The following is a 25734-nucleotide window of genomic DNA, read 5'->3' as shown; positions in this document are numbered from 1 at the left end:
GCCTACGCCACAGCCACAGCAACTCAGGATCCCAGCTGCATCTGTGACCTACACCACAGCTCAAGGCAACGCCGGATCCTTAACCCACAGGGCAAGGCCAGGGATCAAACCCATGTCCTCATGGATGCTAGTCGGGTTCGTTCACCACTGAGCCATGACGAGAACTCCCATGTTATTTTTTTGTTCTTTTCATTATTCCTTCACTTCATCAGGTAGAAAGGACAGATCCTGTCATAGATGAACTGTGGCAGGAAGTTTACAATGGGCCTAAGGTCTTAAGCAGCGTCAAAAACCCTAAGGGGTTCCTGATGGTCCAGTTTTCCTTTGAAACAAATGCTTCCATCACCCTGGAAGGCCGCCAACAACAGAGTCTGCATTTATTCCAAAAGAAGATTGGTAATGAACAGCCACAAGGCCAGCCTGAGGCAGCCGCCTCACGGCTCACTCACAGCCCCAGGCAGCTGCATCCCGGCAGGGAGCACTGACTCACTTCCGATTTATCACACACATCCCTTGAAGCAACAGGCCATGGCGGTTATTAATCCCTGTTTTACAGATGAGGAAATCAAGGCCTGGAGGGGTCAAGTCACCTGCCCAAGGCCAAGGAAGCTTTCTCCTGGTGAGAACAAGGCCTGAAAGGGGACCAGACTTCATCTCACAGAGGTGGGTCCCTGGCTGACAGCTGCCATGGAGACCTTCCAAACTGTCAGGAGTGCCCCCAAATCTAGATTTGGATGGAAATCTGCCCACTTTAAATGCTGGCAACCAATTCAATTTTTTCAATTGCATTGTGGACCACACAAAACACCTCTCCAGGAGTTCCTGTTGTGCCTCAGTGGGTTAAGAGCCCAACATAGTGTCCACGAGGATGTGGGTTTGATCCCTGGCTTTGGCATTGCTGCAAGCTGGGGTATAGCTCACAGACATGGCTCAGATCCGGTGTTGCCATGGCTGTGGTATAGACTGCAGCTGCAGCTCCAATATGACCCCTAGCCCAGAACTTCCATATGCCAAAGGTGTGGCTATAAAAAGAAAAAAAAGAAAAAAAAACCTCTCTGGCTAGGTCTGGGAGAGGCTGGGCTGCAACCTGGGGACACAAGTAAGAAGCCCCAGCACTGGTTCAAATTCACTTCTGCCGCCAGCTCTGTGACCTCAGGCAGGTGCCTCTCTGGGCCTCCATGCCTCCAACAAGAAAACAAGTATGACCACACCTCAAAGGGAGTTATGAGGATCTGGTGAGCCTGCAGACTTGCAGCCTGGTGCCTGGCACACAGAAAGCTCTGCTCTGGAACCTGTGACTACGACCTTATTTGGAAAAGGAGTCCTCGAAGGCATAATTAAAGATCCCAAAACGAGATTATCCTGGATTATGAGAGTGGGCCTTAAATCCAATGATGAATATCCTTGGAAAGACACAGAGGCTGAGATGGGAGGGATGTGGTCACAAGCCAAAGAACACCTAGGGCCACCAGAAGCAAAAGAGACTAGGCAGGACCCTCCCCTCGTGCCCTCAGAGGGAGTGCGGCTCACCCCTCGACTTCAGACTTCTGGACTCCAGAACTGGGAGAGAAGACAGTTGTGTTCTCAACCACGCATCGGTTGACCACCCACTACAGCAGCCCCAGGAAGCAGACGCACCCTGAGAAAGTTCCAGGAGACACAAAGGCGTTTCCAGCAGGATGTCAACACGGATCCCAACCTGTGCCTTCCTTTCTCAAGGAAGGGCCATGCCCAGCTCAGGAACCTGTTCCAGGGAACGAGGCCCTTCACCATTACCGCTTCAGCAGTAAACAGGGAAACAGCCCTGTCCTCTGCAGCGCTCCGTTTACAAAGCCCACGGGGCAGAGAAACAGGCCCCCAGCCCGGCCACAGGAAGAGGAGCTCTGGGCCAGAACAAAGATCTCCAAGATCCATCTCTCGGTGCCAAGCGCCAAGCCCCAGGGGCAGAAAGACATGCGGAGCCCTCGTGGTCTCCGTGGACACAAGCATTGTTTTTCAGGAAGGAACTATTAACCCAAGTCGCCTTTGGAGCCAGGACCCTTAGTGTGGGAAGGGAGTGGTGACTTTTCACCTTGTGCCATTTTTTTTTTTTTTTGAGGTTAAAACTCTTTTCTGGGAGTCCCCATTGTGGCCCAGAGGGTTAAGAATCCGACTAGTCTCCATGAGGATGCGTGTTCAATCCCTGACCTTGCTCAGTGGGTCAAGGATTTGGCGTTGCGGTGAGCTGTGGTGTAAATTGCAGACATGGCTCTGATCCCGTGTTGCTGTGGCTGTGGTGTAGGCCGGCAGCTGTAGCTCTAATTCAACCCCTAAGCTGGGAACTTCCACGTGTGGCTCTAAAAAAATAAATTTAAAAAACCCCCCTTTTCTGTACTCTCACAATTGTCTTTCACTGTGCCCCTATTTTTACCGCCCTTATCTATTTTTTAATTTTTTTTGGCCGCGCCCTCAGCATGTGGAAGTTCCCAGGCAAGGTATCAAACCCCATGCCACAGCAGCGACCCAAGCTGGACTGGATGACAATGCTGGACCATAAACCTGCTGCACCACCAGGGAACTCCGCCTTATCTTATTTTTTACGCCAGCTGGAGCTGCCTGGGCAAGAGCGCATCCTGCCCAGCTATCGTAAGTGACATGACCATCCGAGGTTGCTCTACCTGAATTTTAGTTTGCGGAAACTAAGAAAAGTGGCCCCCAATTGCAGAAGAAGACACCAGCTTTTAGAAGAAAATCAGGTTCCCTGAGAACCCAAGAACTAGGTTCTTGAACTCAGAGTTCTGCGGGTCTGAAGGTCAGGCAAACACTTGGTAGTGGGTTGAACAGTGTCGCCCAGAATTCGTGTCCAGCTGGAACTTCTGAATGTGACCTTACTTGGAAATAGCATCTTTGGGAGTTCCCTTTGTAGTGCAGCGAAAACAAATCTGATGAGGAACCATGAGGTTGTGGGTTCAATTCCTGGCCTCGCTCAATGGGTTAAGGATCTGGGGTTGGTGTTGCTGTGGTTGTGGTGTAGGCTGGCAGAAACAGCTCCAATTGGACCCCTAGCCTGGGAACCTCCATATGCTGTGGGTACAGCCCTAAAAAGACAAAAGACAAAAAAAAAAAGGAAAGAAAAAGAAAGAGCATCTTTGGAGATGTGAACAAGCTACAGATCTCGAAATGACCTTATCCTAAGGATGGGTCTTAAATCCAGTGACAGGCGTCCTCATGAGAAGAGGTAAGGACACAGAGGCACACAGAGGGGACAGCCATGGGAGGACAAAGCCCTCAGAAATTAATACACACACACACATACACACCAAGGTGGCTAAAAGCAGTAGAGGAACCCTAAGCTGGCTACGAATAGCAGGGGGAGGTGGGATCAGCACACTCTCTCCCCATCCTGGACAAGCGCTGACCTCTCGCTCTTGCTCTGATCCTTTTCAGCTGCGAAGGGGCCCTTCGTGTCTTCTGTCCTCTCCCTGAAGCTGACCTTGGTCACTTGGGCCAGAGATTTTTTTTTTTTCTCTCTCTCTCTCTCTCTTTCTATTTAGGGCCGCATCTGCGGCATATGGATGATCCTGGGCTAAGGGTTGAATTGGACCAGCAGCCGCCAGCCTGTGTCACAGCCACAGCAACACTAGATCCAAGCCACATCTGCAACCTATGCTGTGGCTGTGGCATAGGTCGGAAGCTGCAGCTCCAATTCAACCCCCAGTCCGGGAACTTCCATGTGGTGCAGGTGCATCCCTAAAAAAAATTTTTTAATAAAAAGTTTCAAAAGAAATGTAGGAGTTCCCGTCATGGCTCAGTGGTTAACAAATCCGACTGAGGGGGTTGCGGGTTCGATCCCTGGCCTTGCTCAGCGGGTTGAGAATCTGGCGTTGCTGTGAGCTGTAGTGTAGGTCACAGACGTGGCTCAGATACAGCGTTGCTGAGGCTCTAGCGTAGGCCGGCAGCTACAGCTCCCATTCAATCCCTAGCCTGGGAACCTCCATATGCCGGAGTGGCCCAAGAAAGGGCAAAAAGACCAAAAAAAAAAAAAAAGAAAAGAAATGCAAATCAAAACAACCTCCATCACCACCGCAGACATTCTAGAAGGCCAAAGGGTAACAGAGGCTGGAACAGATGTGGGAGATAACAACAGCCCTTTTGGAAGGCACATTTGATGACACTGGCTCCCCCTTCCACGCCCCACCGTGCCCTACGACCTGGCAACTCCACTCCCAGGATATCCCGAAGAAATTCTTGAGAACTTTCCGATGGAAGGTTCCAGGATGTTTGCTATTTGGGGAGGCAGGAGTGGACGAAACCAGGTACTGGTCACAAAAGGAATAAACAAAGTGTGAAGAATGTAAACCTGGAGATCCAGACAAGCATACGGCACCGCGGATAGAGTTCCAAGAGCGCAATGGGCGGAAAAGCAGGGCTCAGAGCAGGTGTCACGGATGGAGAACAAAGTTCGCTGCCTGCTCCCCAGACCATAGCAGCCCCTGTGCTATGGGCGGGGCCTGCCCGGCCATGCCCAGCTCAGAGCATTTGCAATCTATCAGCCTGTTCCATCTTCCCCTCAACCCAAAGGCAAGGTGTGGTTAGTTCTGTCCCATTTTACAGGAGCCTAACCAAGCTCAGTAGACCTGAGGAACCTGCCCCAGGTCACCTGCAGGCCAGAGGCAGAGCCAGGATCATCCCCACACCTCCTTTGCTCCCAAATCAAGTTCCAACCCACTGTTCTGGGAGCAGACTCCTGGCACTCTCTGTGGTACCAGGACATTCATGTCCTATTTCAGGACATACCACCCAGGGGATGGGTGCCAGGGCATGGTGGGTTGAGACCTGAGAGGGAGAGGAGAAGAAGAAATAGAAGGAGATAAGAGAAAATAGATGCTCAAGCAGGTACGTGTACACACATATCCACACTATTCACCAAATGACCAAAATGGGGAAATAGCACAGATGTCCCTCCACTGACAGATGAAAAAACAGCATGTGCTCCATCCACACAGTGGAATGTGACTCAGCCAGAAAAAGGAGTGAGGAGTTCCCAGGTGGCTCAGCAGGTTAAGGATCTGGTGTGGGTTCAATCCCTGGCCCAGGAACTTTTTTATGCTGTGGGCGTGGCCAGGAAAAAAAAAAGGAATGAAGCACTGACACAGATTACAACATGATGAACCTTGAAAACATGATCCTGAGTGAGAGAAGTCAGACACAAAGGACCACATTTATAGGACTCCATTTATAGGAAATGTCTAGAACAGATAAATCCATAAAACCAGAAAGCAGACTAGTGATTGCCAGGGAACAGGGAAGGAAGAAAGAATGGGGAGTGGGGTTTCACTTTGGGGTGATGGAAAGAATCTGGAAGCAAAGCAATGGTTATACACAGCATCTTGAATGCGCTAAATGCCACTAAATGGATCGCTTTCAAATGATTAATTTTATGTTATGTGAATTTCACCTCTATAAATGATTAAATTAAAAGTTCATAATGGGACTGAACACCAATGCAATCACTTTGGAAAAGAGTCTGGCACTTCTGGGGTCCAGCAGTCCTGGCTCTTCTTTTTTTGGCCACACCCACAGCATGCAGAAGTTCCTGGGCCAGGGATGAACCTGCACTACAGCAGTGACAATATTGGATCCTGAACCCACTAGGCCACCAGGGAACTTGCAGGCCTACCTCTTCTTGAGGACCCTTCTTATGGACAAGTCAGGCTTGTGCAAAAAGGGCCAAGAGTGTTCATAACCCACAGCTGGAGATATTCATGGCCAATAGCAACAGCCATGTGGAATATTATACAGCCATGAAGATGGGGTGTGGTTTATTGCACTAGCATGGACAGATCTCACACACATAACAGGAAGCAAGAACAAGACCCAAAACATTACATAGTATCTCTCTTGTTCGTCAGGGTTGAGCTGCTATAGCAAAATATCAGGCTAGGTGGCTTATAAGCAACAGACTTTATTTCTCCTGGTTGGGAGGCTAGAAGTCTGAGATCAGAATGCTGATGTAGTCGGATGAAGGCCCTCTTCTGGTGTGCAGACTTCTTGTTGTGTCCTCATATGGTGGAAGGGGTGAGGGAGCTCTCTTTTATTTTTTTCTTTTTAGGGCCACACCTGCAGCATATGGAAGTTCCCGGGCTAGGGGCCGAATCAGAGGTGCAGCTGCTGGCCTACACCACAGCCATGGCAACCCCAGATCCAAGCTGCATCTGTGACCTACTCCACAGCTCATGGCAACACTGGATCCTTAACCCACTGACCAAGGCCAGGGATCAAACCCTCATCCTCATGAACACTATGTCAGGTTCTTAACCCACTGAACCACAGTAGGAACTCCCTCTGGGGTCTCTTTTATAAGGGCACTAATCCTATTCATGCGGGCTCCACCCTCATGACCTAATCCCTTCCCAAAGGCCCCACCTCCTAACACCATCGCTTTTGGAATTGGGATTTCAACATCTGAATTCTGAGGGGACACAGGCATGCCAATCATAGCAGAAAGATTCCAGGCAAGTCAAGGGTACAATCAGATGAAACCAAACCCAGTGTTTAGGGGAGCTGACAGGAGTAACACAATAAAAAGACAAGCAGGCTGGGAATAAGCATAGTTTCCTCCACAGGGGCTTGTGGAGGGCAAACGAGGTTCTGTTTTTTCATCTTCCCAGGGTGTTCGTTTTTGTTATTTATTTAACTGCGTGTGTCTTTGGCCTTTTCCTTAAAGTGTGTAATATGTCACAAGAAAGAGGAATCAAAGTCGAATACTCGAAGCAGGAGGCTGCAGCGGGTAGAACCTGGGGAGCCTGGGAACAGGCAGTGGAAGGAAGTCCCCTGAGCCTAGAGAGTCTTTCAAAGCTGCCAAGGGGTTCCAGTGGCTGCGGGCTCACGGCCGAGTAAGGCCAGAGTGACCTCCATCTGCCAGCCAAGAGGCCACATGGGGTCAGGGGGATCCGGCACAAGAATTTCTGCAAGGCTCAGAGGGACAGGCAGTGGGATGAGAAGTACCCCCATCCACCGCCCCATCTATACCAGACAGGCCCCGGCACCCCCACCCTGGGCTGCAATGCCTTCCCAGCCCAGAGTGGGAGGAGGCACCCAACCCAGCCCACAGCCCATCATGCTTCCATGATGGAGCGGTGACAAGGGAGGGCAGGAGGGGATGGGACAGGCTGGCAGGGGGCCGCTGGCAGGATCCACACGCCTGGGCAAGAGGGGAAGGAAGCAGAGCTAGGAAAATCAGGGAGCAGATGGAGGAACGGCTGAGAGAGGCAAAGCCAGAGGGAATCAAGGGCTTCTTCCAGTCCAAGGGGAGGTTCAAACTTGCCCTGGGGGGTGGGAGGGGAAAGGCCACCGGGGGCGGGGGAGGGGGTGCAGAAATGGGGCAGCCAAGCTGAAGGGAGGCCAGACACCCACCCCAGCTCAGCCAGGCGAGCTCTACTCTCATGTGACTCACACAAGGAGACCTTTGTGGACGAATCTGTCAGAAGAAAACATGCGCTCACGAGGAAACAATTAGACCAATCCAAGTCGAAGGACTTTGTGCCCAAAAAACTGGCCCCTTCACCACCGCCAGTGTTGTGAAGGACCCAGTAAAAAGAAAGGGGCTCGGATTTCCCGTTGTGGTACAGTGGTTAACGAATCCGACTACGAACCATGAGGTTGCATGTTCAATCCCTGGCCTTGCTCAGTGGGTTAAGGATCCGGTGTTGCCATGAGCTGTGGTGTAGGTCACAGACACGGCTCGGATCCCACGTGGCTGTAGCTGTGGCATAGGCTGGCAGCTGTAGCTCCATTTAGACCCCTAACCTGGGAACCTCCATATGCCACGGGAGCAGCCCTAGAAAAGGTAAAAAGACCAAAAAAAAAAAAAAGAAAAGAAAGAAAGGGGCTGGAGGCCCGGTCTGGATTAAAGGAAGAGAGAGGAACAAGGTGATCAGACACAGGACGTGATGTAAACAATTAAAAAAAAAAAAAAAAAAACGCTGTAAAGGGTGATGTGGGGACAACAGGGGCATGTGAATGTAGACTGAACATGAGATCAAAGAAGGGGGTTGTTACGAGCTTTCCTGAGTGTGACTGTGGTCTGCAGTTACAGAAAACAATACCCTTGACCTTAAGACACGCACGCTTCAGTCCCCTGGGACAAAATGGCATGATGTCTGCAAGCAACTCTCAAATGGTTTGGCAACGACAGACAGACTGACAGACAGAGACCGAGAACGGAAATGCAGCAAGGCATAAACATCGGTAGAACGTGGGAGACGACCTACAGGAATCCACTGCACAGTTCTTACAATTTTTCCAGAAGAAACATTTTCAAATTGAAAGATCAGGTGAGAAAAGGAACGTTCGGCGGTTTTATGGATTTTTTTCTTCACAAGTCTGAAAGCTCCCTCCTGGGAATGGCTGGTACATGTCATCCACGGGATGCTCACGATCATCAAGATACCCAGTCAGAGCTACCTGGGTGACCGGGGGAAGATTTAGAGAAACGCAAGATGCAGGGGAGTGGGTGTAGTATGGTCCCATTTCAGAAAAATGATGGCAGACTAATCCTACTGTACATACATATATAAGGTTAAGATGATGGCAACAGCAATCGCTTACATGACACTGTTATTCTAAGAGTTTTACGTGTGCCAATGCCTCTATTTTCATAAGAGCCCCATATAGGAGATACTTTTATGAATTCCATTTTACAGAGGGCACAAAAGACACAAAGAGGTTAAGTCACCAGCCCAAAGACACACGGCTGGCAAGCAGCAGAGTTGGGATTTGAAGCCAGGCTCCAGAGTCTATCTCTTGGGTCCGCCTAAGCTTCTAGATGCCAAAACTGCAGCCAAGGGCTGGAGAGGATCCTGAGGGTTTGAGAGCTCATGCCCAGCCTTGACAGTGACCTGCCAGAGCCACCTCTTCTGGCACCGCCTTCCAGCTCCCCACATTCCATTCTGCCCGATGCCTCTCTCCCAGGTGGATGGTTCTCGGGCGGGCACACAGGGCACTCAGTGCACAGAAGGATGCTTCCAGAGACCCTGGGGGCCTTGCTGTCCAGGTGGGTCCCTCTCACTCCCACACCTCCACAATGCCCTAGGTGTGCCCCAGGGTCTGTGGCAAGGGTCCGCAGTGCTGGCAGCTGTTCACCCAAGGGTCTGTTGATGATGGGTTCACATGGCAGAATACACCTGCTGGCAATTCTTGATCAACTCCTCTGCATCCGTATCTGGGCAGATTCTGATAAAGGTTCATCCTTCCTCCACTCCATCCCCTCTAGTGTACTCGCCAGGCACCTCTCATCCAGGGCAGACAAAGCCTGAACTTTGGCACACCCCTGCCCTGACACCTCTCCCAGTTTATAACAAAACCACCTCCCAATCCTGCCGCCAGGAGGTGGGCGGGCAGGGTTGCAGACAGGGGACCCTGGGGACTCTCTGCCTGACAGACGCTAGCAAATGACTTGCTTTGACAACTACTTGGCTTCTTCCAAGCCCCACTTCCCCCATCCACCTGAGACAGTCTTCACTGCCAGTACTCACTGTCCTGTGACCTTACTTAAATCCTTGCTCCTTTTGGGTTTTGGTTTTCCCAAAGGAAATATAAAAGATGGGACTGAATAAAACCCAAGTTCCAGATCCAACAATGTGAGTTCACGAAATCATCCCTGATAAAAACAATTAGCTAACAAGCCACCACTCCCTCAAGAGGTCTTAGGTGGAGCCAAAAAAAAAAAAAAAAATCTCTAATACTATAATAGCAAGAGACAATGAGGTGAAGTAAGAAAACTACTCTGGGGCAAAGGGCTGATCAATCATGTTCACTGCCTGTCACCCTTTCCTCCTTCTGCTAACAGTCCCCCTCTTTTCCCTAAGGGACCACCCAACCCTACCCAAGTCCCTTTGCTTTGGGGAGGGGAAAGACTTCCTTCTCCAGCTCCCAGGATGAGCATGTAATCCACGCCTGACCAATCAGAGCAGTAGTCCATTTCTCAAGCTACAGGGATGGGCTCAGGGATAAGCATGTGAGACAAGCCCAGCCAATCAGAGCCCATGAGCAATCACACCACAAATTTTCCCAGCCCCACTGGGAAATTCTCTAATTATCCTTGAATGTCCCTCCATCAGGTTCCCTTCAGAGACCTCTGGGGAAATTCAAAGCAATCCATTTCTGCCCCCCATGTGGTGCAGATGGCCATCTGAACCCCAGATAAATCTGCTGGTGAGTGATATGAAAGCACATATACAAAAAAGTGAATTTTAAATTCTCAGATTGCATTCCAACTGGATCTATGAGGGGACCCACAGGAAGAAGAGCAGGGCCCCAAGAAACTCCCTCCCCACACTCTCTCTGCACCGTCCAGGCCAACACTAACCGCGTCAACTGGAGGTTTACTGAGTGCAGGTCAATGATTTTGCACGGTTGAGATGATGTGTGATCCTGTACATATGGGATAAGTACGTATCCCCAGCAAACTGGACCTGGGTCTCCCAACTCCGCCTCACGCAGTTTCTGCCCTCAAGGACAAGAAAAGCAAGTGGTTCCACTTTGATGCTGAACTTGGGCTTAAACGCAGTGGGTGGGGAATACCACCCTACCCCCAATCCAAGCCACTGCCCAGCTAAGACCAATTTGCCAGCAAGAGGACCCCCTTCTCCCTCCAGGAGGCAGAGCAAGGTGGCCCCAACCAGCCTTCACTTCCCCCTTTGATAGGACAGGTGCTGTTTCCTTACCCACCACCCACGGATGGCCCCAATAACATCCTGTGTCCCTTCCTCCTGGCCTTTGCGTTGAGACAGAGAAGGGGGTCAGTCAGAAGATACCAATCTTCAGCCAGGAGAAACACCCAGTCACAAGAGTCAGAGAGAGGTCTCTGGAATCCAGGCAGGGCTTGTCAAGACTCAGGCCCTGGGAGTTCCCATTGTGGTTCAGTGGGTTAAGAACCTGACTAGTATCTATGAGGATGCAGGTTCAATCCCTGGCCTCCCTCAGTGGGTTAAGGATCTGGTGCTGCTGCAAGCTGAGGCATAGGGAGCAGATGGGGCTCGGATCTGGTGTTGCTGTGGCTGTGGTGTAGGCTGGCAGCTGCAGCTTTGATTCAACCCGTAGCCTGGGAATTTCCATATGCCATGGGTGAGGCCCTAAAAAGACAAAAAAATAAATAAATAAGTCTCAGGCCCTGAATCCATGGATGCATCATGGGGACCAGGCTCCTGGATGCTCCCCAGTGCCAGGCACACAGACAGGGGTGGAAGAGCCAGTCCTGGAAGTCAAGGAGTCTGGCCCCCAAATCCATGCTTTCAAGGACCCCCAACTGGAATCCTCTCACTTCTTCCACCACAGACAGGTCTCAGTCCTGGACCAGGGCCCTGACCACTGGATACAATCATGAAAGAGAAAGACAAGGCCCCTGCCTCATGGAACCTCAAGCAAGTAAACAATATAATTCCAGAGAATGGTGATGGTTTAGAAGGTAATAACATGGATTTATAATGGTGATGATGGCTTAGAAGGTTTACAACACAGATGGGGCAGGCAGTGGGGGTGGGATTCATGAGGGGTGGGAAGAGGGGGTATCTTCTTCAAGAGGTTACATTTGAGCTGAAACATAAGAGCAACTAAGCATAAGAGCAGGAGGAAAAAGCATTCCAGGGAGAAGGAAAAGTCCACACAAAGGCCCTGAGGCAGGAAAGAACATGGTACAGTGGACGAAAAGAAAGGCCAGGAGGCTGTTCCCAGACTGTGCTGGGAACAGAGGCAGGTCAGGGGCTTATAGGGGCAGATGGGTTTCACACCACACACAAGGAGGTTTTAATCAGGGTTGTGAAATGATCCAATTTGCACTGTTTATTTTATTTTGCTTTCTTTTTTATTTTTTGCTTTTTAGGGCTGCACCTGCGGCCTATGGAAGTTCTCAGGCTAGGGGCTGAATTGGAACTGCATCTGCCACCTACGCCACAGCTCACAGCAATGGCAGATCCTTAACCCACTGAGCAAGGCCAGGGATAGAACCTGCATCCTCACGGACACTAGTCAGGTTTTTAACCCACTGAGCCACACAGGAACTCCCAGTTTGCCTTAGTTTAAAGAGCATTCTGTCTGCAGTGGGCGGGGGGATGGGGGTGGGGGGGAACACTGACCACAGAGCAGCACAAGTTAGGGCAGACAGCCAAGGAGCTGGTCCCCATGATGCATCCATGGATTCAGGGCCCGAGTCTTTTTTTTTTTGTCTTTTTACGGCCACACCTGTGGCATATGGAAATTCCCAGGCTAGGGGTCAAATCGGAACTGCAGATGCCAGCGTACACCACAGCCAGCAAGTGAAAGATGAGACGGAATGGCTCGATGTGGAGTGGGGGCCATTCAGGGGAGGGAAGCAGTCCCCATGTCCCTACACGGGGTGACAAGCTGCCACTCGTCAAGCACCTCCTCGTGAAACCACCCTCTTCTTCTTCTTCTTCTTCTTCTTTTTTTTTTTTTGGTCTTTTTGCCTTTTCTAGGGCCACAACCGTGGCATAAGGAGGTTCCCAGGCTAGGGGAACAATCGGAGCTGCAGCTGCCGGCCTACACCACAGCCACAGCAACTCGGGATCCCAGCTGCGTCTGCAACCTACACCACAGCTCAAGGCAATGCCAGGTCCTTAACCCACTGAGCAAGGCCAGGGATGGAACCCGCAACCTCATGGTTCCTAATCGGATTCATTAACCACTGAGCCACGACAGGAACTCCACCACCCTCATCTTCTAAACATCCATTCAATAAATATTTGAGAACCTAGGGTTATGTGCCAGGCAGGATTCCAAGGATTTGGGACACAGCAATAAACAAAAACCACAGCCCCTGCCCCTAAGGGCCCAACATCCTCACAGGGAGAAACAGACAATGCACAGGGTGCACAGGTGAATTCCGAGGTGTGGCAGAGCTACAGAAAAAGAAGAAGGGTGAGGAGGTTCGGAACACTGGGGGATGGGGAGGGAACTTGCAATATTAAAAAAGGGAGATCTGTTTTAAAAGACACATGCACCCCAAATGTTCATAGCAGCACTATTCACAATGGTCAAGACATGGAAACAACCTAAATGTCCATCAACAGATGAAAGGATTAAGAATATGTGGTACTGGCATTCGCATCGTAGCACAGTGGAAACGAATCCGACTATGAACCATGAGGTTGCGGGTTCGACCCCTGGCCTCACTCAGTGGGTTAAGGATCTGGTGTTGCTGTGAGCTGTGGTGTAGGTTGCCGATGCGGCTCGGATATGGCACTGCTGTGGCTATGGTGTAGGCCAGCAGCTGTAGCTCCAATTCGACCCCTAGCCTGGAAACCTCCATATGCCATGGGTGCAACCGTAAAAAGACAAAAAGACAAAAAAGAAGACATGATATATATTCACAATGGAATGCTACTCAAGCCTTAAAAAAGAACAAAATAATGCCACTGGTAACAACCTGGATGCAACTAGAGGTTCTCATACTAAGTGAAGTAAGTCAGAAAGAGAAAGACAAATATCATATGATATCACTTATATGTGGGATCTAAAATAGGGCACAGATGAACCTATCTACAGAACAGAAACAGACTCACAGACACGGAGAACAGACATGTGGTTGCCGGGGCGGGGGGTGGAGGGGAGTGGGATGGAGGGGGAGTATGGGGTTAGTAGATGCAAACTATTCCATTTAGACTGGATAAGCAAGGAGGTCCTGCTGTACAGCACAGGGAACTATATCCAGTTCCTCAGGATAGACTATGATGGAAGCTAATATAAGAAAAGGAATGTTGGAGTTCCCATCGTGGCGCAGTGGTTAACGAATCCGACTAGGAACCATGAGGTTGCGGATTCGGTCCCTGCCCTTGCTCAGTGGGTTAAGGATCCGGTGTTGCCATGAGCTGTGGTGTAGGTTGCAGACGCGGCTCGGATCCTGCGTTGCTGTGGCTCTGGCGTAGGCTGGCGGCCACAGCTCCGATTAGACCCCTAGCCTGGGAACCTCCATATGCCGCAGGAGCGGCCCAAGAAATAGCAAAAAGACAAAAAAAAAAAAAAGAAAAGAAAAGGAATGTATATATATGCATGACTGGGTCACTTTGCTGTACAGCAGAAATTGGCACAACATTGTAAATCAATCGTACTTTAATTTTAAAAATCAAATAGAAGAACAGGGAGAAAAAAAGGGAGATCTGTGAGCAAGTGAGATCTGAGCAAAGGCCTGAAGGAGACGGGGGATGGGGGGGACGAGTCACACACACATCACATCAGGGAAAGAGCTGTGGGCAGAGGGAAGGACTTAGTCAGGTGGATGTGCCAGTAAGTCTGAGGAATGGCCTGAAGGGCTGGGTGCAAGGTCAAGGTGAAGGGGAGGGCGGGAAGGGGTCAGATGGCACAGGCTTGAGGGCTGATGGAAGGGCTCACCTTGACTCAGAGGGAAGGGGGTGAGCCCACTGCAGGGCTTTAAGCAGAGCACAAGATGGTGCTCTGATGGCAGTTTCATTTTTCATTTTTTTTTGTCTTTTCTAGGGCCGAACCCACGGCATATGGGGGTTCCCAGGCTAGGGGTCTAATCGGAGCTGTAGCCATCGGCCTACACCACAGCCACAGCAACACAGGATCTGAGCCATGTCTGCAACCTACACCAGAGCTCACAGTAATGCCGGATCCTTAACCCACTGAGCGAGGCCAGGGGATCGAACCCAGTGTCCTCATGGTTCCTAGTCGCATTCATTAACCACTGAGCCAGACGGGAACTCCTCTGACGGCAGTTTTAATAGGATCCCACCACCTGCTGTGCTGAAAAACCTGCTGGGAGCAAAGGGGGAGGCAGGGAGGCCTGGAGGAATTCAGGTGAGAGCTGATGGCAAGCCATGGTTCTGGAGAGAAGCTGGAGATATACATATATACATTTGTTTTTCCACACCTGCAGCACGTGAACGTTCTGGAGCCAGGGATCGAACCTGCACCACAGCAGCAACCGGAGCCACTGCAGTGACAACACAGGATCCCTGAGCCACTGAGCCACCAGGAAACTCCTAGATTTTGGATATATTTTGAAGATGAAGCCATAAAACAACCAGATGATTCGATATGGGAAATGAGAGAAACAGCCCAGACTGACTGCCAGGCTTTGGGCCTCAGCAGCTGGAGGATGGAGGACGGCTTGAGATGGGGATAGAGCCAGAAGAATGGGGTTTCTGGGGGAGTGACAGTAAGTCGGGTGCAGACCAGGGTACATGTCAGCTGCCTTTGACCACTCAGGTTGAGATGCTGAGTTGGCCTCTGGATGGATGCTCAAGGATGGGGTTCAGGGGAAAGGTCTGGGCCTGGGGTAGCAAGTTGGGAGGGGCCAGGACAGAGATGGGCTTTGATGCAGGAGACTGGATGCGGGGGCGGCCAGGGAGATAAGGAGAAAACAGCATCTGAGTCCAAGAGCAGCCAGCCAGCAAAGTTGGAGGAAGACCAAGAGAATAGACATTAAAGTGTCTCAAAAGGTCCTTCTAGAAGCTTCCAGAAAAGGTGGAAGGAACTTCACCCCAAATGCCAGGAAGCAAGCACGGGTGAGGCCACTCCTGTTCCTTCCCCTTCCCCAGCATGAAGCATTGGGGGAGCAGAAGGAAACAGTGGGTTAGAGGTGGGGGAAGGAAGCAGGACAATGAAGCCAGCTGTGCCCCAGGCCACCAGTGGCCTTGACCCCTGGGTTCGGTTCTTAGTGGAACTTAAATCAGGATCCCGACCAGCCCTGGACAACTTGTTACTTGCCAGCTCCCGGGCCCTGAAGACTCCAGAGCCAGGAATGAACTTTTTTGTGTTATTTTTGTTTCTCTTTGCTTTTCAGCTCCAGTGGCCATTCCCAGGACCAACAGAGGCCAAGGTCACATTTGAACAAAGGAGAGGGAGATGAGGGACATAAAAGGACTTCTTTTGTTTGGTTTTTTGTTTTTATTTCTGGCTGACCCCTACAATTGAACTTTCTGCACCATAAATGTGTTTATGGGGACGAAGCTGCTACCTCTTTGTGACGTAAGATGGTGCGGTCGGGGCGGGGGGTGGGGGTTGGACTCTCCATAACCAAATGCTCTAGTTCTAAGACTGTGAGCCAAAAAAGTCTGTCTGTGTCAGCCCTGTGGCTGAAACCAGGTGGCTTGGGGGTAGCTTACGACCCCAAGGGCCTCTCTGCCGCTAACCAAGGACACAGGCTCACCCATCTGGGCCCTGTGACCCTCAGGAGGACCCACGGTCATGGACGGAGCAGACATGCCTGTGCCCGGGCTCTGGTGGGACTGGACGTGCCCAAGGGAAACTCTTCCATGAGGAGTTCCTGTTGCGGCTCAGCAGGAATGAACTGACTAGTATCCATGAGGACATGGGTTCAATCTCTGGCCTCATTCAGTAGGTTGGGCATCAGGCGTTGCAGTGAGCTGTGGTTGGTCGCAGACACGGCTCGGACCCCGTGTTGCTGTCGGCTGTGGTGTAGGCCGAGAGCTGCAGCTCCAATTCAACCCCTAGCCTGGGAACCTCCATATCCCGTGGGTGCGGCCCTAAAAAGAAAAAAAAAAAAAAACACTCTTCCATGAGCAAGTCCTTGGCCCCTACTCGCTTACATGCTGTTTGCTAGAATATGAAGGCCAGAACAGGATGATTCCATATAGCTGAGCTTGAGCAAATTCTAGCTAATCACGTGAATCATGAAGTGGAGGCTTGGCAAGTATGAGTCATTCCAGGAAGGGAAGGGGAAGATCAGGGTCCACAGAAAAAAGCCCTGTGCAGGGTCTGGGGAAAGTTGGACCGTTCGCATGTGTCCACATGTGTAACCATACGCCCCAACATGTGTTGACACACATTTGTGAGCCCACATATGTACCCATGCAAAACAACACACATGAACCCATGTGTTCCAGGCGACCACGTGTGGGCACATATCAACCCCTATGGACACGTGTGTGCATGCACACATATATGCCACCACAAGACGCTGGGTTCCAGGTCAACACACGCTGACACACAACACGTGTGTGTGTGTGTGTGTGCTTCAGCACATGGTCGTGTCTGTGCACCAGCCAACACGTGTGCCTGTGTCACTGGTCATGTATGTACAACCAGCACACGTGCACCCACTTCAACACACATGTGCACACACACAATCATGGAGTCAGAGAAGCAAATCCATTAGGAGCAAAGAGGGAAGCAAAAATAACCACACTTGAGGGAAACTAAAAATAGCCCTGTTTTTCAACTGTCGACCCAAGTTAAGTGGAAGCTGCCCTCTCGCGCACCAGAGGAATAGGAAGCTTCAGGCAGCGAAGAGGAAGAAAAACACAACAGAACCAGAGCACACCTGCAACTCCACTGCCCCCCTCCACACAGCCTTGTCCTCCGGTGGCCAGATGTGGCCAGATGCGGTCAGCCCTCCAAGACAACCCCAGGGCTTTCCAGGGGTAAGGGCAGGGTACAGAGCGGGATAGGAGGGTAGGCAGGGCCACCCTGAGGGTCACCAGGACCACAGCCAGGGAGAAACCATCCTACCAGCTTCTCTTGGCATCTGTGATGCTAAAGCATGCCCTGGAAGGAAGATGTCGGGAGGCGATACGTACTTGTGGTTTGGGGGAGGTAATTAAAAGGAGAAAGAAGTTCCCATTCTGGGCCAGCAGAAACGAATCCAACTAGTATTCATGAGGATGTGGGTTCGATCCCTGGCCTCACTCAGTGGTGAGGATCCCGCATTGCTGTGGCTGTGGTGTAGGCCGGCAGCTATAGTTCCGATTAGACCCCTAGCCTAGGAACCTCCATATGCCGTGGGTGTGACCCTAAAAAGAAAAAAAAAAGACAAAAAAAAAAACAAGAAAAGAAATAGGGAGTGTGGACAGGGCAGGGTCTGGGGCAGCAGGCTCGCTGGGCTGGAATCCTGGTCTTGCCACTTCAGCTGTGTGACCTGAGGCTAGTAACTTGACAGTTCTGTGCTTCTGCTTCCCTCAGTAAAAGAGAGGCAGTGGGAGCTCTTAGGTACTCAGTGAAGTGAGAGAATACTCGAAACACACCTAGAACAGTGTCTGGTGCAAAGTCAGTGTCCACTGACTGTTTTCTGTCCTCACCATGCCTCCCAAACCTTTAAATGATGGGCAGAGGGGATTTGCCAGAAGGTGCAAACCAACTTCGGCAGGGGTGGGCATGGCGGTCCTGAAGGCTCTCTGGGTGGCCCTTGCTGAGGGAGGAGAGGACAAAATAGAGTGTGGGCAGTGAATGACAAATACCATATGATATCACCTATATGTGGAATCTCAAAAAAAAGGACACAAATGAACTTATTTGCAGAACAGAAACAGGATCACAGACTTTGAAAAACCAATGGTTACCAAAGAGGACAGGTAGGCGGGTAGGAGGGATGGACTGGGAGTTTGGATTGGCACATGCATACTGAGTTATACAGAATGAGTGGTCAACGGGGACCTGCTGTAGAGCACAGGGAACTCTACCCAGTGTTCTGTGATAATCTGCGTGGGAAAAGAATCTGAGAGAGAATGGATGCATATATGTATGACTGGGTCGCTTTGCTGTACAGCAGAAATTATCACAATCTTGTAAATTAACTATAATTCAATAAAACTTTTTTGAAAATTGAAAACAAGCAGTAAAACAAAACAAAACAAAACAAAAAAACAGAGTCAAGGGCTGGGGCCAGGGGTGGGGAGAGGCTAAGGAAACAACTCGACCTCCAAGTGCTCACTGTCTGCCCATCCCACCACTCTACCATGCTCTGGTCTTCAGGGACACTGTGGGGACAGCCACCGGACCTGCCCCTGCTCATGAGACAGAAAGAGAATACACAAATAAACATATAACATAAGAGGGTGCCTTTTAGGGACACGAGGGATGAGCTATGCAGAGATCTGGGAGATAAGGCTTCCAGGCAGTGTGAAAAGCAAACAAGACTTTGGTGGGACCGGGCTTAAAGAGTTCAAGGGCTTTGAAGAGATGAGCGTGGCAGGGGAGCAGGGAAGCCAAGAGAGGGAAGGAAGGCCAGATCTTGGGGTCAGGGGCAATGTTCAGGCCCCTGAAATGACCTTGGTGTTCACTCAGAGTGAGGGGGGAACCTGGAAGGATTATGAGCACAGGGGGCACATGATCTGACTGTGGAGACCAGAGATGGAGACTACTGCACCAGTCCAAGCTGTGGATGGAGGAGGCTGTAGCGGTGCTGCCAAGAAGGGATCAGGGCGCAGACAGGTTTTGAAGGTAAAGCTGATGGGATTTACTGATGATCTAGAAACAAGGGTATCAGAAAAAAAGTGTGCAGCCAAGGATGACCCAAGGTTTTTGCCTCTCCTCTGGAAGGGAACAAATGGAAGGTCATTTACCGAGAGGAAGACACAGGTGGGGGAGACTCCGGCAGCTGCAACAATTAGTGGATAAAGCACACAAGGCTGATTCCAAGCAGAAAACTTAGACAGCAGAGGGGGGTTCAGCTTCCCCCACTGGACATGGAGAAGGCCACCAGGTGTGTCATCACTCATGGTGGCCCAGCAGACAAGCCCTTTTCCCTTGTGACCCAGCAGTGAAGGGCCCCTCCCACTATCCATCAGCTGGGCCTTTCCTGGTGGACCAGAGACACCCAATAACTTGGAAACAGACGCCCAGGAACCTGGACTGTGCTTCCTAATCCATTCAAACACTTGGGGCCACACATGCCACACTCCATGCCAGCCCTCCTGGGGTTTGCCCCAGGATATTTTCACGCACACACACACACACACACACACACCAGCAAGGGCCCTTGAGCAAATCACTCTTGTAAGCCTCTGTTTCCCTAATTGCTGATAATGACAGTCAGACGTGTGTCGCAGAATTCTCTGAAGACTAAAAGAGATGCCTGACACACAGCCGACCCTGACTGCGCTCCCTAGCACATCAGGTGTGAACACCTCTGGATCAACCCTGCCCGCTGGGGGAAAAGAGAAGAAACGAGTCTCATTCTCGCCCAAGGCCTCTCCCAAGGACCTGTATCTGCAAGGCCCCACTGCTGAGTGCCTCCTGCATTCTGCTTCTAACTCATTTGACCATTCTTTGGGGAAAGCTGTGGATTCATTACTAATTTTTTTTTTTTCCGGCCTTTTTAGGGGTCAAATAGGAGCTGCAGCTGCCGGCCTGCGCCAGAGCCACAGCAACACGGGATCTGAGCGGCGTCTGCAACCTACACCACAGCTCACCACAACGCCGGATCCTTAACCCACTGAGAGAGGCCAGGGATCACACCTGCATCCTCATGGATACTATGTCAGGTTCTTAACCCGCTGAGCCACAGCAGGAACCTGAGTTTGCTTTTTGTTAAACACAAATAGCCCCAGAGCTTTTTTCAATTAGTAACGTGTTTTTTCTACTTTTCTCTGCCCATGTATCTATATAAATACCTAGTTGTTTCTCTCTGACTTTTGCCTAGAAATCTTGTTTAACATCCTATGCCCCTATTGTGGTGTAGACCCAGATTTGGGAGTCAGGATTCCTGCCCTTAACGACCACAAGCTGTGGAAACCCTGGCAAGTGGCTGAGCTTTGTATGCCTCGGTTTCCTTTACCTGCAGGAAAGAAAATTACCACAATATTTCACAAGGATATGGTAACATTGAAATGAGAAACCAGGTACATCTAGGGCAGTTTCACATACATGCAATTGCCTTTGTACTTTATAATCTTGCTGGAGCCAAACTAGATCTGACCTCTGCCTTTGAGCTGAAGACACACACCCTGGCTCAGAGGTAAGGTAACTGGCCTGAGGTCCCCAGCTAGCAAATGGCCATGTCTGGAAGCCCTGAGCTCCGGAAACAGACATGGGTTTCAAAACGTGTCACGTCCCTATTCAACACCATTAGCAACCTGAGAAATGTAAATCATATGCATCAAATCAACCCCCCGGAATTATATTAATAAATCAGTATTGCCAATAATGGCAGAGATGTAGGGGAGGGGGCACTTTCACACTCTGTAGATGGATCTATAAATACTAAAGAACCTCTTTTTGAAATTTTATTTTATTTTTCTCTGGCCATGCCCTTGGCATGTGGAAATTCCAGGGCCAGATATCGAATCTAAGCCACAGCAGTGACTGAGCCACATTAGTGACAATGCCGGATCCTTAACTTGCTGAGCCACTGGGGAACTCCTCTTCTTTTTCTTCTTTCTTTATTTCTTTTTTTTTTTTTAATGACCACACAGGTGGCATATAGAAGTTCCCTGGCTGGGGATCGAACTCTCAGCTCTGCAGAGACCCAAACCACTGCAATCGGATTCTTAACCTATTACACCACAGCAAAAACTCCTCTTCTTTATCATTTTCATTTACTTTTTTATTTTTTTATTTTTATTTATTTGTTTTGTTTTGTTTTTTGAGCTGCACCCACGGCACATGGAAGTTTCCAGACTAGGTAGAATCGGAGCTACAGCTGCCAGCCTATGCCACAGCCACAGCAACTCGGGATCCAAGCTACGTCTGCAACCTACACCACAGCTCACAGAAATGACTGATCCTTAACCCAATGAGCGAAGCAATGGATCGAACCCGCATCCTCATGGATCCTAATTGGGTTCATTAAACACTGAGCCATGAAGGGAACTCCCTTCTTTAAAAAAAAAAAATGAAAGTTTCACTGGAGAAAAACAGAAGCAACACATACGGGGGAAAGAGCACAAACAATTCAACTGATACAGAACTGAAAGTCACAATGATCCAATGGTGTTTGCAATTTCTTAAAGAGCTCCCCTCAAGTTGTTTATTAACAGTCTCACCAATTTTTTCAGCTTAAATAGCATAAGTTTTCAAAAAATTAAGGACCTCAGGGAAGGGACCAACTTTCAAGATAGTGAAGTTGACACTAAGTATACTAGTGATCTTCTGAAAGGCCATTAGGCTGTATCAACATTCAAACCGGACATACCTTCTGGTCTAGAGGCTTCTCATAAGAAATGTACCCAGTGGAAGTGTTCATACATGAACACAGAGAGGTATGTATCAGGATAGTCCCTGATCGGTTGTTTGTGACAGAGAAAATGACAGGTCAGTAGAGAAACAGGTAGGTCATTAAGTGGACAGCCATTCAAAGGAATCCCACTCAGCAGTGGAAAAAGTGACAGATTTACACATTCTGACACGGAAAATTTTCCAAGCAATATCTGTGAGTTGAAAAGCAAACTGCAGGAGTTCCCCCTGTGGTGCAATAGAATCTTTGGCATCTCTAATGCACCAGGATTCAGGTTCAACCCCCGGCCCAGCGCAGTGGGTTAAAAGATCCAGCACTGCCACAGCTGAGGTCTAGGTCACAACTGCAGCTCTGATCTGATCCCTGGCCCGGAACCTCCATATGCTGCAGGGATGCCAGGAAAAAGAAAAAGAAAAGAAAACTGTAGGCTATTTATACATAGTTTAGTTCAATATATGTAAAAATACATATTAATGTGTCTAAATACATGCTTGTGATGTATATCTCGACAAAAGTCTAGAAAGATACTCTCAGATGATGGTGGTACTGTTTGAGGAAGGAAAGAAAATGGAAGGAATCTTTTTTTCCCCTCCACTTGAATTTTTTTTCACAAATGAGAATTCACATCCTTTACACATGGACTTTTTTTTTTCCCCAATGTATGGGGAGGGTTTGGGGGGGGAACATACATGGACTTTTTCCTTTTCTTTTTCTTTTTAGGGATGCACATGCAGCATGTAGAAGTTTGCAGGGAAGGGGTTGAATTGGAGCTGCAGCTGCCAGCCTACACCATAGCCACAGCAATGTGGGATCCGAGCAGCATCTGATACCTACACCACAGCTTGTGGCAACACCAGATCGTCAATTCACTGAACGAGGCCAGGGATCAAACCTACATCCTCATGGACACTAGTCAGGTTTAACCCACTGAACCACAATGGGAACTCCAGATTTGTGTAATTAACCAAAGTTCATTAAAGGAATGAAGGAAGGAAGGAAGGGGAAAAAAGAAAAGAACAGAAAAGAAAAGAGAGAAAGAGAAAGAAAGCGAAAGAAAGAACGAGAGAGAAAGAAAGAAAGAAAGAAAGGAAGAAAGAAAGAAAGAAAGAAAGAAAGAAAGAAAGAAAAGAAAGGAAGGAAGGAAGGAAGAAAGGAAGAAAGAAAAAAGAAATCCAGGCATAAGCCTTCCCATTCAAGTTGTACTGGACGTGTGCAGCCAAAGAAAATACCGGGGGAGCCCCTCCCTCTCCTCACGTCCCACCAGCCTGGTGCCCTGAACATAGGCATTCTTCTTCCAAGGGAAAGCTCTTGGCCGGGGCTCAGCCTGAGCTGTCCAAGAAGGAGCTGTCATGGGCTGGGCTGGCCTTCGTGTCTTCACGCCACTCAGCCCCAAACCAATCGCCTTGGGGATATTCACGTAGGATGCTGGGTGGCTCTCAGTCAAGTTTAAGCCCGGAAATCTTAGCTCTGAGACAACAGAGGACAGTGGCACTTTACTCTTCGGAAGAGTGGGAAGTTAGATGGTGCATGCGTGTATGCATGTACACACACACACACACACACACACACACACAGAAACATCCTTCATCTGATTGAGAGTCATAAAAAGAAAGCACTGAATTAAATCCAAGAGGGACTGGGCTGACAAGATTCTTCATCAGCTATAAATCCCACCCACCCCCACACCTCCAAAGCAAGAAGCTCTTTGCTCGGACTCACCACACCACATTTATACCACAATCTCTCCAGGGTGCATGGGGTTCAGAAACCACAAATTCGGCGGGCATTTACAGCTGATGTTCACTGTGATAAAATTCTCACAGCTACTTTGAAAAGCAAAAGATACACGTGTTGGCTGCCATGAGAGAGAAAGAAGCAGTTCTGCCTCTCTGAGGTTTCCCCAGGAAACTTCTTCCCGCCATCCCCAAAGGCAGGAAACACATTCAAACCCACCAAGAGGAACTCAGAGCTCATTGTCATCACGGGCCAGAAACACCATGCAATCAGATTACAGGACTTGGTGACTCAAACAACTGCTTACCCAGAGACCTTGGGAAAAACCTAACGTGGCTCCACCTTTAAAGGTCAAAAAATGGCTGCCTTCATTCATTCACTCATTCATTCATCTCCCAAGCATTCCAGGCTGGGCTTGGGGGACAGACATGAAATGTGGACAGGTCCCCATTCTCAAGAAACTTGCCTAAAGAAGCAAGCTAAGGGAAAAGCCATTGCTGATACCCACATCTTTAGCCCAGCTCTGCCTCTGGCTGGATCTTAGGCTAAAGTAAGCCTGGGTTTTCTCTCCCAGCCCTTACAGGGGTTGGCCTTGGCTTTAAAACTCTGAATGCTTTAAGCTCAAGTGTGATGCTCTACATCTTCCTGTCCCTCAGCAACTCCAGGCTCATTCAAACAACCCACCAAGAGACCCATGGCAGAGTCTGGGGGTCTGAAGGCCGGCTGACCGCCTCAATGTGTCTTCTGGTTTAAAAGGGCAGGGGTGATAGAAGGTTAGGATCGGAGGAAAGTTCTCAGGCTGTGGGCTCCCCCAAAGACCCTGCTCATGCAGCCTCGGGTTTATGCCTGCCTCTGTGTGAATCTGGGGAGAAAAGCGGCTTATCATTTCCAATCTGCATCAGGAAGGCAGTGGGGGAGGGGGAGGATAGAGCAGCCCACTCGGCCTCTGAGAATGGGTTTGTAAGGGGAGATTCTGGAAAGCCAAGAGCACAAGGCTGAGCGCCCACCATGTGCAGCTCTAGTTTTACCAGACTCTGTCACAGACTACTGTAAAAGAGGCAGGAGACATTCAGGCAGGCTCCTGGGCTCCTCCCGACAGCACCGAAAGGCGGCCACACTCCAGGCCGCCCTAGGCCGGAGACCCTTGAGGTGAGGTCAGGTCCCAAGCCATTCCAGGCTTCCCCAACCCTGGCCCATGCCTCCAGCCAAGGCCTTGCGTGACCTCCTTGGGCCCCAAACTCAGCCTGCGTACTGGGTCGGGTGGTCCCTAGGAAGGTGGCCAGCTGCCCTTCCTCGTGCCCACTGGTCACCCTTCCCCCGGGCTCAGAGGCGGGGGCCCCGGGTAAGGATCCCGGCTTCGGATTGACAGCCGGCCGGCTGCGCGCCCGACCCTCCTCGGTGCCCAGCGCCCTCCAGCCCGGACCGGACCCCTAGTCAGGCCCCTCACCCACCTTGAGGACCTGCTGCTTGATGATCGAGGGCACCATCACGATCATGACAGCGCCCAGTGCGGCTAAGAGCAGCCCAACGAAGCCCAGCGCCGCGGCCACCTGGCGCGCTCTGGAGCGGCTGCCCATGTCTGCGCGCCCTGGCGCCCGCGCGGAGGTCGCTGGGCTCCGCGCCTGTGGAGGGAACGAGACGGGGGCGGAGGCGACAGTGACTGTGACTCCAGGGACGGGGACGGCAGCGGCACGGCGGGTTCCGGACGGCAGAGCACGGAGGAGCGACCCGGCAGGTGGCCAGCGGTTTTATGCGCCATCAAAGCGGACCGCCCCCGGGACGCCCTGGGCACCGGGATTCGGGCGGGCGCCGCCGGGTGGGGGCGGCGGGGCGGGGCCTAAGTTCCAGGGGGCGTGTCTGAGGCGGGGCGCGGATCAGAAGGTCTGTGGGGCGGGGCCACAGCCGCGGGCCCGGCGCCCTAGCTTCCGTTTCCAGCGGGGGGAGCTGTGGAGGTCTCACGGCCACGTGCAACGTTGAACCTGGCTGCCCTCCACCTCGTAACTTTTTTCCCCTTCCATCCATTTCCCTGATTCTTCCTCCTCCCCATCTTCTCCCCTCTCCTCAGCTGT

General features: G+C 50.5%; 1 protein-coding gene across 2 annotated transcripts in view; it reads right to left on the bottom strand.

Annotated features, from left to right (window-relative positions):
- SCARB1 (scavenger receptor class B member 1) overlaps positions 1-25487 on the bottom strand; it is a 91054-nt gene extending 65567 nt beyond the window's left edge. For both annotated transcript variants that reach the window (XM_047759546.1, XM_047759545.1), the window contains exon 1: positions 25117-25487. In XM_047759546.1, the coding sequence (XP_047615502.1) occupies positions 25117-25242 (126 nt within the window). In that variant the 5' untranslated portion in view covers positions 25243-25487. The remainder of the gene's footprint in view (positions 1-25116) is intronic.
- Positions 25488-25734: the final 247 nt, after the last annotated feature.

The sequence above is a fragment of the Phacochoerus africanus genome, chromosome 15 (genome assembly GCF_016906955.1).
Source record: "Phacochoerus africanus isolate WHEZ1 chromosome 15, ROS_Pafr_v1, whole genome shotgun sequence".
Taxonomy (NCBI): domain Eukaryota; kingdom Metazoa; phylum Chordata; class Mammalia; order Artiodactyla; family Suidae; genus Phacochoerus; species Phacochoerus africanus.
This window is presented reverse-complemented; position numbering and strand designations above follow the sequence as displayed.